We start from the raw sequence: 13170 nt of genomic DNA on the forward strand, positions 1-13170 counted from the left end.
AAGGATGATGTATTTTTGTATGGGATATACACCAGCTTCATGCTTCATATCCCAAATTGTTCATCTTTATCATGTATCAGAGATGCAGAATTATAACATTAAAGAATGCGTGAAGAAAAAAAAACAAGGGAAAAGAATTCCTCATATTTCTGTAGATCTTTCATCGTTGAACATGGAAATGGTGCTGTACTGAATGTTGAATCTTGTTTTAGAAAATCAGGTGAGTTGTTAGACACTGGTCTCAATGTGACGTGACATCTTACAGTTTAACATATTGGACAGGACTCTCTTTTGGTGTTTGTACCTGGCACACACACACACACACACACACACACACACACACACACACACACACACGGAGAGACAGATAGATAGATAGATTAAGAGAGAGATGCAGACACCATAAGCAAGCAAAAATATAAATGAGAAAGTTTAAATATTGGCGCCACCACCTGACCTCAAACGTTACTACAGTTTTTATACGTGACTGGTGAATGTTGGTTATGCACATCTTTTTGACTGGTGTAAAGGAAGATGTAGTCATGCATAAGTGGTAAAGCACGCACCGTTAGGCTCTTTATTTATTTTCTCTATTTTCAAAACTTAATTGCACTCGTGAGAAAGCATTTCAAGAGCGTTTAAGCAAATAAAATTGTATACTAACTTGTTCTCAATCCTTTGTATCTCTCTGTTCTCCTCGTCTTTGAGTTTCTGTAAAACTTTTTCAAGGATTGGAAGCTCTAAGTTCAGATATTGAGCTACCTGCAAAGAAAAATATGGTACCATATAGTTTGCAACAAATAAAAAAGCAGAAAACTCCTTATTAGAAGTAAATGAAGGTGCCTTAAAACACTTAAAGGGTAACATTATGTTACCATAAGTTAAGGCATGGCTACTACACTCACATCATCACTAACTTCCTCTTCATCCGCATCCATCAAAAAAATCTTCATGATGTCATCAGAGGGTCCCTGCAGTGTGCGCTCCCATAACGGCTGGTCTGTGTTACTCAGCTTCCTTTTTTCTGGACAAAGCACACAAGTGCCACATTGGTGCAGCATTTTCTTGTGCTATGTCTAATTATTGCATTTCTTGTGGAAAAGATGAACCCACCTCCACTTTGATGAAGACAGTAGAGAGCAAATTCCTGGGGATCGTTCTGTATCTGATGAACATACAGCCAAAGAAATATATAAGTATATACATATTTTTTTTTGGAAGAAGTTATTATGGTTTGATGAATTCTGACTATACATTATTTACATCCCATACTTAATCCATGAGGTTTAATAAGATATTTGCAACCCTGAGAGCAACCCATTATTTCACAAATGTTTGTAGAAGAACTCTATGTGCCTAGTGACTTGATTTTACACACCAGTGGCCCTGGAAGTGATTGGACCACCTGAATTCAGTGACTGATATGGGTGACTAAATACATTTGCCAATATAGTGTACCTCCCTCCCTAAACAGTGCTGTGATTTCTTTTTTTTGACTCCTTCCTAATTTCTTAGATTTTTGCATATTTGTCACACTCATTTATTTCAGATCATCAAGCAAATTTTAATATTCATTTGTGTTCATAATTTTCATTTAAGGGTAACCTGAGCAAATACAAACTACAATTTTTAGATCATGATTTCATTTTTTAAGGGACAAAAGCTATCCAAACCTCTCCTTCAGGAATTCATGATTCCGTTAATTACAAGAAGTCATCCAGGTCCTAGAGCAGCAAGGACCTGGAGGTGCTCTGTTGCTCTGTGCTCTGTAGTTGCTCTGTGAGTAACTACAGAGCATCGCACTATCACCATTGTCTGTTGGTATAATGTTCTTTTTATGAAAAGCTGTGTTAGTTTTTTGATGTGACAGGATATAAACCTGGTTCTTTTGTTATGCCCTGAATGAGGTCATGTTGTAAGTTTTGTAGGGCGGCCAGTCCTGGGAAGTTTCCCCAGTGTTCCAAGTTTTCTCCCTTTGTGGATAATGGCTATCACCTTGTTTCACTGGAATCCCAAAGCCTTAGAAATGGCTTTGTAACCCTTTCCATACTGAGATGTCACTGACTTTGTTTCCTATCTGTTCTTAAGTAGGTTAGGTTTAGGCAATGTGTGTCGCTTTCCGAGCTCCTTTAGCCCGTTTCATCTTCTCAGACAGGTTCTATTTAAGCGATTACCTGATTCAACATGTCTGACAGTAATGAGGATTGGGTGTGGCTGCTGAAAATGAACATGAGCATTCCAAAAAAAAAAAAAAAAAAAATTAATGATTTAACAAGAGGGGACAATGCAGAGATGTGTTTGGGTTGCTGTTTTTCCCTCCTGAAAAAATCAAATCATCATTTAAAAACTGCATTTTGTATTTAAAGGTACAGTGTGTAAGCTATTTGTGACCTTTGAATGAAAAGTTATGAGGTGCATTATATGTGTGCCTGGTCTCTAGTCACATGCATAAAAAGATGGACTGGTGATGTCCATGTTGGACACTGTATTCAAGATAGCCGCAACATCGCGACATTCACAAATGGTGCCCACAACAAAGTATTTTTAATGCATTATTTCTACGTAATTGGGTTTTTGTCTATTAAAAACCTCATAAACTTACTGCACCTTTAAAAACTCAAGAAAGTGAAAATCCTCACAGCACTTGCATGTACACAAAATAAATTACAATCATTTTTTGTACTAGACCTCTGGTACCAAACTTACCTTGAACTTGTGCAGCAGCTGTTCAATGACTTGGTTTGTGGTCATTCTGCTAGAGATACAAACTTTAGTTGGTGTACCAAAGGACGGAGTGAAGATCGAGGTCTGTAGAACAGAGTGAAACAACACTGACCTTAAACTCATGATGAAGAAAAGAAGCCCTGAGGGCAGTTTTAAGCGGAAACCCACTTTGTAATTGTAGAAGTGGCCATTGATTGAAAAGCGATGTTGCCTTTCTTTTTCTCTTTGAGCTGCTGACTTTCCCATGCTCCTCCTTCTTTTAACCAGTGAGGCATCACTCATACAGCGGAACAGGTTGGACTCTGCTTCCTGTTCTGGATTCTTCTGCTTTGGAGGGCGCAGGGTTGAGGTCTCAAAAACAGGTGGTCCTTTAGATTGTGCAAACACCCCCAGAAAAAAAAGGTTCACATTCAACATATGGTGTAACTACAATAAACAAGACAGTTTTAAATGTGTGTAAACAAGTAGACATAACATTCAACTAAAGCTAACAATAAGATTTGATGATAATCCATAAGCCAAAATCTTATGTCCAACAATATCTATAATATACTCTAATTTAATGGTTAAGATAGCATTTTTGAGAAATGACAGAGATAGTGAAGAGAAAAAAGCGTTCACCTGGTAACGGGTTTTTGATTGTTTCTTGTGGTGTCTCAACCATCTCATCTATCTGGTGGAGGTCAACATATTCTCCCCATCGTGACATTCCTCTGAAAGAAAGATTGACTATGAAAACAAAACCTGAAACACTTTAGCTATATAACTACTGTGGTCATGCAGTAGGGTCGCGTGTGAGCTGAAGCCTAGTCCAGCTACCACTGGTTGAGATGCAGGGTACACCTTGGACAGGTTGCCAATCTTAAGCAGAGATAACAGAGAGAGACAGACAACCATTTGCACTCACTTTCACACCTATGGCCAATTTAGAGTCACCAATTAACTTGACCCCACCAATTGTATGTCTTTGGACTGTGGGAAGAAGCTGGAGTACCTCGGGAGAACCCATGCAGACGCAGGGAGCTCATGCAAAGCCCGCGGTCAGATGGTGGAGGCAAACTCAGGATCTTCTTGCTGTGAGGCAATGGTGGCAACCACAGAGCCACTGTTTCCCACCAATACTAAAAATATTGTACAGAATTTGATTTTAACCTCTTGCTTTCCAGTGGGCTGACTGGACTGGTGGGCTCTGGAGAGGTCTTAGGAACAAATGGAAACATTTGTTTGTCATCCTGTATTTTCAGCCTGATTGGTCTCCGTACTCCCCAGCAGATATTCAGCATGCCTTCCACCACCACCGTGCCATCTGCTTCCTGTTACAGAAACACATACACAGACATGTTAAAACAAGCTTCACTATTAGCTATATGGCTAGATACAGTCCCAATCAAAAGTTTAAGACCACATGCCTTTATAAGGCCAAATCTGTGCAAAAATGTGTATTTTCTGTCAGGTAGTCACACTGTCATGATGTTCTGATGGCAAAGGAAAAAAAACTTTCCCTTTTTGAACATGGTCGGGTTGTTGAACTGCATAAGCAGGGTCTCTCGCAGCGCGCCATCACTGCCGAGGTGGGACGCAGTAAGACAGTCATTTGGAATTTCCTAAGTGATCCTGAGGGTTATGGAACAAAAAAGTCAAGTGAAAGACCCCCCCAAATTTCACCAGCACTGAGCTGGAGAATCTAATTTGCTGTCCGTCAAGACACTGGACGATCCTTGACCCAAATTAAGGCCGTTACAGGTGCCGACTGCAGCCCAATAACCGTCAGATGGCATCTGAGACTGAAGGGCTTCAAAAACAGAAAAGGTCTTCAAAGGTCTCATCTCCTTGAAAGCCACAGAACTGAGTGTTTGGACTTTGCAAGAGAGCACCAAACATGGGACACTGAAAGGTCGAAGAAAGTTTTATTCTCTGATGAGAAAAAGTGTAACCTTGATGGTCCTGATGGTTTCCAACATTAGTGGCATGACAAGCAGATCCCACCTGAGACGTTTTTCTATACGCCATAGTGGAAGGGGCATCGTAACGTCTGGAGTGCTTTTTCCTTCAGTGGAACAATGGAGCTTCAGGAGGTGCAGGGGTGTCAAACGGCTGCTGACCATCTCCAGATGCTGCAGAGAGCATCCCTCATGGCCCTCGTGTGCGTGGTAACGACTGGATTTTTCAACAGGACAACGCTACAGTACACAACACCCGCAGGACAAGGACTTCTTCCAGGAGAATAACATCACTCTTTGGACCATCCTGTGTGTTTCCCTGATCTAAATCCAGTTGAGAACCTTTGGGGATGGATGGCAAGGGAAGTTTATAAAATTGGACAGCAGTTCCAGACAATTTTTTGAAGTGATCAACAATAACGGTGGAGCTATTCGATACTGAGTTCATGTTTGGAACTTTGATTTCTGTTTTGGTGGGGTTTACAGGTTTTTTTTGGGAGGTTTGGTCCTAAACTTTTGATCAACTCTAAAACAGCCTATTTCAGTTGGAACCTTGGTACCTAGTTAAGATCCAACTATGCAAAATTTTTCAACTATGCCATTTTTCAAGTGGTCTTAAACTTTTGATCGGGACTGCATATAGCTATAAAGTTGGAGACTGCATGAGACAACAGAATTATCAAAATTACAGCTCTATCATTATGTCATTGGGGAATCTAATGGATTATAATTGGTTATTATTTAATGGTCTAAGAAACAAACAAGCAAATAACAAATAAATATAAAAAAATAGGCTTATTCTACAAGCAAATGCAATACGCAGTAAGAGCAGCAAGTACAAATGGGTGCTTTGTTTTAGGTTTATAAATTCAAGTTTATAGAATAATAACACTGTTTTAAATTTGTTCACTGTGAACAGGAAAACAGAAAATCAAGGAATAAATTTGTGCATAGGAATCTATATTTAATACTGATGCTCAATGGGGAAACACGGAGACTTTAGAAACTACTTGAGCTTTAGGCCCTCCTACTTTCTGTGCAAAGAAGTCTGGGAGATCTTCCAGGAATGGTGACGCTATTTTCAGGAAAAACTGGCTAGTAGGTGGTGGTTAAATACCTGCTGATCTATGATGTGGAACATAACCTGCTCCTGAGCAGGTTAGGCTAGCAGTGTAAGCTACCATCTACACCTGTAAGAAGTGATACACCTTCACAGTACTAAAAACCCAGGATTAACACTGAAGTACAGGCCTCAGGTCTGCAGTCTATTGGCTACCACAGACAAGGACAAACAATCTTTTTCTGTCAGAGTAGTGTGAGAGAACCCACACACATGCAAACTCCACACAGACAGGCCTAAACAGGCAGGTGCATTTGACCCCAGGAAGCCAAAGCACTAACCATTGAATCATGGTGCTTTTGTATATTACCTATTAACTATCATTACTAACTAGCAATGTGAATATCCCAAGAATTGGGAAACAAAATGGAAACCTATTTCAAATTCTTATTAAATCATACCTGAGCATAAGTGAGGTGAAGTTGACTCTGGTCCTTCAGGAAGCAGTTGTAGGTATTAAACAGGGAGAGAAACTCCGCTCTAAAATTAATAAAAAACTAAATGCAAGGTTTTGCACAACACAGCCCGACAATGTTCAGGTCATATTTATTAGTTTATTATTTTATATTTTGTATTCTTTGTCAGATTATTTGGAACCACTTAAGGGAACATGAAATACATAATACATAAATGACATTTAGTATACAAAGTAACTCACCTGGACAGTGTTCTCCCATTCCCTGCCTTGATGACTGGGAGGAGAGCTGCTTCATTCATGTCTGGTCATCTACTGCTGTGAAAAGAAACAAACAATTTTATAAAGTTAATGAAAAGATTCTGTATTTGCAGTTGGCCGAAAAACTCAAACATATACGTGTAAGCTTGAGTGTAAAACCAGGTGACTAACACCAGATGCTGCCAACTTGTTGAAGAATATTGCGTAGTAGTGCATATGGCTCCATAAAAATAGTTAACCAGCATTATGTCCAACTTGAGCAAGGAAAGACACTGGGAGCTACAGTGCACTTCTACAATCCTCAACTAGCTGTCAGTGTTTCCAAGAACAAATGAAATAAATCGAGTCTTACCTCCTCTAACATGGTGAGTCAGAGCTATCCTCTCTTCTCACTGCCTTTGTGTCTGCCTCTTTCTTCCTTCTGTGCTTTAAATATCTCTTTCCAGTCTCTCTGTCTCTCTCTCTCTGATGTGTTTGTGTTATATTTATCCCTCTCTCTCTTTCTCTTGCTCTCTCTCTCTCTCTAACATGCATTCACTCTTTTACTTTCTTTTTTGTGCTCGTCTCTAAGAGATTTTATAGCAGCACTCCACCCAGCAACCCGTGATGACAGTGTAGACCTAACCATTTGTTTATTCTTTGGTCAGAGACGCCGAAGTCTGTGACCGACAAAGAGGACTACTGGAATATTCATGTTGCCTCATTTAAAAAACAAAAAAGCAAAAACTTCTTTCTCCTGTTATTTTCTGGAATCCTGCAAAAACTCCCAGCAGTCTGAAAACAGCAGTCATATATGTCTATTTCTTTCATTCTTACCAGTTTTCTCTGCCTCAGCCTGTTTGCTGGTAAGTAATATCTCAGTTATTCAGCAGCTGTCATACCAGAAGCCACGGCACTCCTCTTTCTGACTGACGGTTTCCTCTTGCACAGAGAAACGTGCCAGCTACAACGATAACAATAACAAAACTTTAAGCACGCAGTTTCTACAGAAAAACGTTGGTATTTGTATCTTATGTGCACATGAAGATTTGACTGAATCTGGCAACAAACTTTAATGTAAAACTGCATTTAGGCAATGTAACAGTAAAGCACAATGTACAATCCCTAATATATCAAAGAATCAGTCAAGACTCTTTTTTACTCTTTTCTGATAGAAAACACTATGTTTATAACCGTGTGCTACTACTACTACAACTCCTCCTCCTACTAATTACAATAATAATGGTCATCATAATGATAGAAGCTTGGAGTTGGAGTTCATTTGAAAATCCAGGGTCTATGTAACAACTCAACAACAACAACAACAACTGGGCATGTTCGTGTGAATGAAGTACTGAAGTACATGGCATAGAGCAAATGTACTTTTATAATAATGTTTGCTAAAATTGTTTTAAAAAAAAGTATTATCATGCTCATCATTCTGACTCCAGCTCCCGAGTTTGAGTTAAATCCAGCAGTTTGTATGTTTTCCCTCTTAAACATGCAGAGTTTAGGGTTTCCAACTAATTTTAATCAGCAACTCTTTTTAGAATGTATAAATTGCCTATTAATATTAATATGTGTTTCATTTTTTAAGTTTAATAACACTCATTTTTGAGAACATCATCTCACCTAAGAGATTTAACCATTACAAGCATAGTAATTTATCTATTTTTTATTGAGAGTGAAAATCGCAAGAACAAATATAACCGTGTTGAACTATTATAATCATTAATCATTGTCTTCACTTGTTTCACAAAAAAACATTTATAATTAAATCTTAAAGCAAAAAACAAAAAAACAAAAACTTGCCTATTGCAAACTAGTCTGTGCATTCAAAGCATTGGTAAGTCCCGTGCCTTTCTAATCTTATGATCCCACAACCCCACTTATGAGCTCTGTTTTAATCTTAGCTCTCAGTTAGTTTAATCTCAGTTTGCGCGGAATAAAAAGATTCTCATTTGTTTATTTTTAGATTTTTTCCTTACATTGTGGATATTTGTGCTTGTAGTTACAAAGCACAAACAAGCACAGGATGTACTTTCATTTATATATAACCTTTCTGGTCTTTGTGACCACTCAAAGTACTTTTAGCTACAAGTTTTGTTTTAACCATTTAAAATTAATATACAGTATATATCACTTTATCACTTCATAGTGCAGCTCAAGCAATATCCCATACAAATGCCCAATTTAGAATTATCAGTTAAACTAACAGGTATGTGTTTGGACTGTGAGAGGAAGCCAGAATAACCCAAGTGCTCTGGAGTTGGTCAAACATGCAAACTCCACACAGAAAGGCCCTAACTGGGTTTTGGACCACCATAATCCAACCATATTTCAGATCTTGTATCTGTGCCATGGCAATACTTCTCAAGCCACTCTTCAGGCTAAAAGAATGACATTTAGACATTTTTAAGTATTTTATTTGTATATTTAATCTTGAAATGCTCCAAATTTGTCCTGAACAGTATGCAAAGGTTAAATCATTCCAATGGTATTTGCTTTAAGAAATCATAGCACTAATGTGATCTACAAGAACAGTTTCTAGTCATAAAAACGTGATGCATGGTAGTAAGCTGCAGAAAATTTAAGCTCTAGCATATAATAATGTCAGCTCTTTGACTGACTGTTATAAGCCTTTGTAATATAAAGGAAAAAACAAGAATATAAAGAATGCACAGCAATTTACCACCATTTCACACAGCATCCGCTTTCACAGTATTATAGTGTATTCACAAACATGTAATTATTTTAAATAATTTTGTTTTTTGCATTTTGTTACAATGTGCTTATACATTTTTAGAATTAATTCTTCATTTAAAAAATATTTTGCATATTATAATCAAAAGTTTACTCTTAAAGTCTATACAAAGCATGCTTTGAGGGTGGACATCCACTGGAAGACAAGTGACCTTTGAAGTTGTAAATCTTGTTTGCAGGCAAAAAGAAAAAAAAAGAAAAGAAAGAAATTGCCAGCGTCAAATGTGACGTTTGAATAGAACCACGACGTATGTTTATGTTCTCTCAAGAGGCTAGTGGTGAGTAAAAATCCCGCTGTAGGTGAACACTTTACAGCCCTCTCTCTGCTAATCCGCTAAACAAGCCATCAGGAAATTTTTATTTATTTATTTATTTATCTTTTGAGAGGGCATATGTTCTGATAACATGAGATAATCACTCTTTGGCATATACACTTCACACAATTCAGTGCCACAGTTGACTGCTTCACTTTACTTTTAGTACGATGTTATCTGGAGGTTGAACAGATGATTTTGTGTGTGTATGCAGTAAAAGCCTTTTTCAAATTGTCAGCTGTGGTTCTATAAAAACGGAATGAGGCCAAAGAAAACAAACACACACCCATGTATTTGTTTTACTTCCTTTACTTTACTTTACTTTACTTTTTGCTCCTCCCCGTTTTGCCACTCCTTTCTGTATCTTACTGTCTTCATAGCCCTTGCTCTTTGTTTCTCTCTAGATTTGACCTGATTATGTCATTTTAATATACCTTCTGGTTATTTCTTGCACCTGGGCTGCAAAACTTGACAAACATTGTGAAAAAGAACCCAACTTTGTTCTACTCCAGCCAACAAATAAACTGTGCTGTATCAGGCTGCTGTATGACTGGAGTCACATGAGCTCTAGTCTGTGACATTGGTGTCCACCCCATGTGGCTAACATAGAATGAGTATGCTTTTCATTCAAATAATATAAAGAATTCAACTATTACAGTCTTTTAGTTTCTTAATGTGACTGGCAAGTGTTGCTCAGAAAGAGGTGTAACGCATTTCATTTCCATTTTGTTAAGCCAGACACTCTTTGGTTCTTTTACAGCTGCAAAGAACACGCTAACAAACCAAAGTATAAAGTAAACATGTACCAAAAGTAAATTTCCTCTTACCTGACTAGTGTATCTTTTAATCTTCTATCGAATGAAGCAAGTTCACGCCATGTTCGAGCTCTCATGTGTGCATAATGTACATGTGTGTTTGTGGTAGGAGGTCCAGAGTACGGTGCATGTGGCAGGAGGTGAGCGTGTGTAGCACCCCACAGCAGCTGGTTAATTATTACAGAACATGTTGAGACAGCATTCATAGGGAGTGGCTGACTGCCACCAGATATGACTCGACTTAACTGTGCGTTTGTGCATGCATGCCCGGAGAGAGTGAGAGTGGGGGTTATGCATAACACATTACATTTGCCTGCTGGGCAATTTTACAAATTACAAATCAACTGAGATTGTAGTGGGATTGGAACACTGTTGATGTTTGTGTACCATTTGGACTGAACCATCTAGAAAGTCTTCAACATTCTAAATACAGAGTTTATTCACATCCAGCACATTTGTCCTTTTAAAAGTTTAGACCAGGTGTCTTACACTGCCAGGATCAAATATCTACTTTGTTGATGTTCAGGTTACAGCATGTAACACCACAAAATCCTACAAGTCAACATTCAGTATGTTTGCTTTTAAAATAGAACTTGACTCTTTCTTTTTATTAGGTTATAGTTAGGGCTGGATCAGGTGACTCTGAAACCCTCTTTAGTTATGCACAGTAGGCCTGGGCTACTGGGGGGTTCCCACAATGCTCTGAGTGCCCTGAGCAGATGACTGCCCCTCCCTGAGCATGCTCCTACTGGAGGTTTCTTCCAGTTAAAATTGAGTTTTTCCTTCCCACTTTCTCCAAATGCTTGCTCATAGGGGATCATCTGATTGTTTGGTTTTTGTTGTATTAATGTATGCTCTTTACCTTATAGTACAACGCACCTTGAGGTAACTGTTGTTGTGATTTGCCATTATATAAATAAAATTGAATTGAGCTGAACTGAAAAATGTGACTTTGGAGTTTAATGTAATTTTTTATGTTCTTTCAAAAGAAAACAGACATTTTGTTCAAATGTCATAATCTCAAAAGCCTTCGCAATGATCTTTTCAAATAAGCAATTTGTGTCAAATACACATGCATGTGAGCACCAACAAACACATTTAAACAAATACATACATATGAATACATACTAAAATGTAGGGCAAAAACCTGGTAGTACAGCCTATGTGGAGAAATCATAAAAAGTTTTCAGGTTATCAAAACAATGGACGTCTTTAAAATATGTTTGCAAACCTCAGTCTGATGCAAATTGGAGCCACTGCTGTGATTCTGTCAGCAGAGGGAGTCAGAGTATTAGTACAAATATTTAACAGAGCCATCTGGTAATGCTGAGTCAGAGATTCCAGGCCTATCAGTATCAGTGGGATCTTGTTATCTTTTTCAGTTTTATCCTGGTTTGATACCAGGTTAAAACCTGATCTCTTTGATGTGTTTGGGTTACTTTGGTGTTGTAACACTTTAATGAAACAATAAAACTGATTTAAAAAAAAAACTGGACTAATTACACTACATACAGCCCAGTTCTGTCAAGCAGCAGTGTAAACTAATAAAATCCTGTGCTTTGGCAGGGCTGCTGTTTACAGAACATTTACTGTATACTGTTTACTATATAATAGGCTAATGTACTCTTTGAAATAGCAAAGGGTGAATGGAGCTAGACAATCAACAGATGTGAATTATTTCATCAGACGCAACGTTTACATGGACTGTAAGTTAAGGAATTCTCACATTATAGGCTTTTGCTAATTAGCCAAAAAGCCCATAAGAACAGAATGATAAAACAAAACAAAACAAGAAGGTCACAAACAAGCAATCCTTTGTATTTTACGTTTAATTTAATCCGCTTTATTTATTAATTTTTCGAAACAAGCCTCCCTGTGACATCCGTTAAGTCAACAGTTAAACCTACACAGATGACAGACTGAAGCTAACTGTGTGTGCTGATGGAGTACAATAGTAGAGTGTATCTGAAGCAGAATGGATAAGGAGCAAATGAACTGAAATGCCATTCCTTTCCCAAAATAAAACAGGACGTACAGGCTGGCAGGCAACAGGTGGGCACAAAGGCTTCCTTCTGGATTGTGTGTGTGTGTGTCAATATATAACAGTAAATACATGTTAAGTAATGTGCTAAAATAAGCCTGTCTATATATTTTTAAAAATACGTATTTGTAAATTTCTTTATATATTAATATTAATAACTTGGTATTAATATTAAAAGAGGATACATCTGCAGATAAAATATACCTTATTTTTCTTTTGATGGTTGACATGAGCTTTCTCTTTAGTGGCTTTTTGGCTATTTTACGTGTGTATTTAAGGATCACACCTCTGACCAGATTTACATGGGGCCATTGGTGCATGAGAAAAAGGATAGTATGCCAATGTAAAGTAATTTGCACTGCATATAAAGTTTCAGAATTTCTGTGTCTTTATGTATGCCCATACTGACCAAAACTTGTACCTAGTGTCTTATATGAATATGATAAATAAACACTGTTTGTTGATTACTTTAAATGTAGTTAACACACCAGCACTGGAGCCTGTGGAGCTTAGAGCAGAACTACACAACCTGAGTGACTGTACATGAGGACAGCAAGCAGCTGCCGCCGTCAGTTACAAAGTTAAAAGACACACGCGCGCACACACAGATACATACGCAGAGTGATTGAGCTGGTTCTTGCTGAGCGCAGAGCTCATGGCTGTCCCTGGCTAAGACACACGCAGATGCACATAGGAGAGAAACACAACAAGAACATCTCTATATGTACTGGGGGAATCTCACCATAGTCTCATTATGTATCTGCTAGATAATGGTCTGACCAATAATTCTAGAGCAAG

General features: G+C 38.1%; 1 protein-coding gene across 1 annotated transcript; it reads right to left on the reverse strand.

Annotated features, from left to right (window-relative positions):
• Positions 1-117: 117 nt before the first annotated feature.
• Positions 118-10464, reverse strand: rassf6 (Ras association domain family member 6). Its single transcript, XM_063480837.1, has 12 exons — positions 10344-10464; positions 7277-7403; positions 6443-6517; positions 6186-6264; positions 3877-4037; positions 3346-3437; positions 2893-3092; positions 2707-2808; positions 1114-1165; positions 906-1024; positions 665-762; positions 118-304 (listed from the first exon to the last, which is right to left on the reverse strand). The coding sequence occupies exons 3-12, from the start codon at positions 6499-6501 to the stop codon at positions 229-231; spliced, it is 1038 nt and encodes a 345-aa protein (XP_063336907.1). The 5' UTR covers positions 6502-6517; positions 7277-7403; positions 10344-10464; the 3' UTR covers positions 118-228.
• Between the last annotated feature and the right edge of the window lie 2706 nt (positions 10465-13170).

Source organism: Pelmatolapia mariae, linkage group LG7 (assembly GCF_036321145.2).
Source record: "Pelmatolapia mariae isolate MD_Pm_ZW linkage group LG7, Pm_UMD_F_2, whole genome shotgun sequence".
NCBI classification, from domain to species: Eukaryota; Metazoa; Chordata; class Actinopteri; order Cichliformes; family Cichlidae; genus Pelmatolapia; species Pelmatolapia mariae.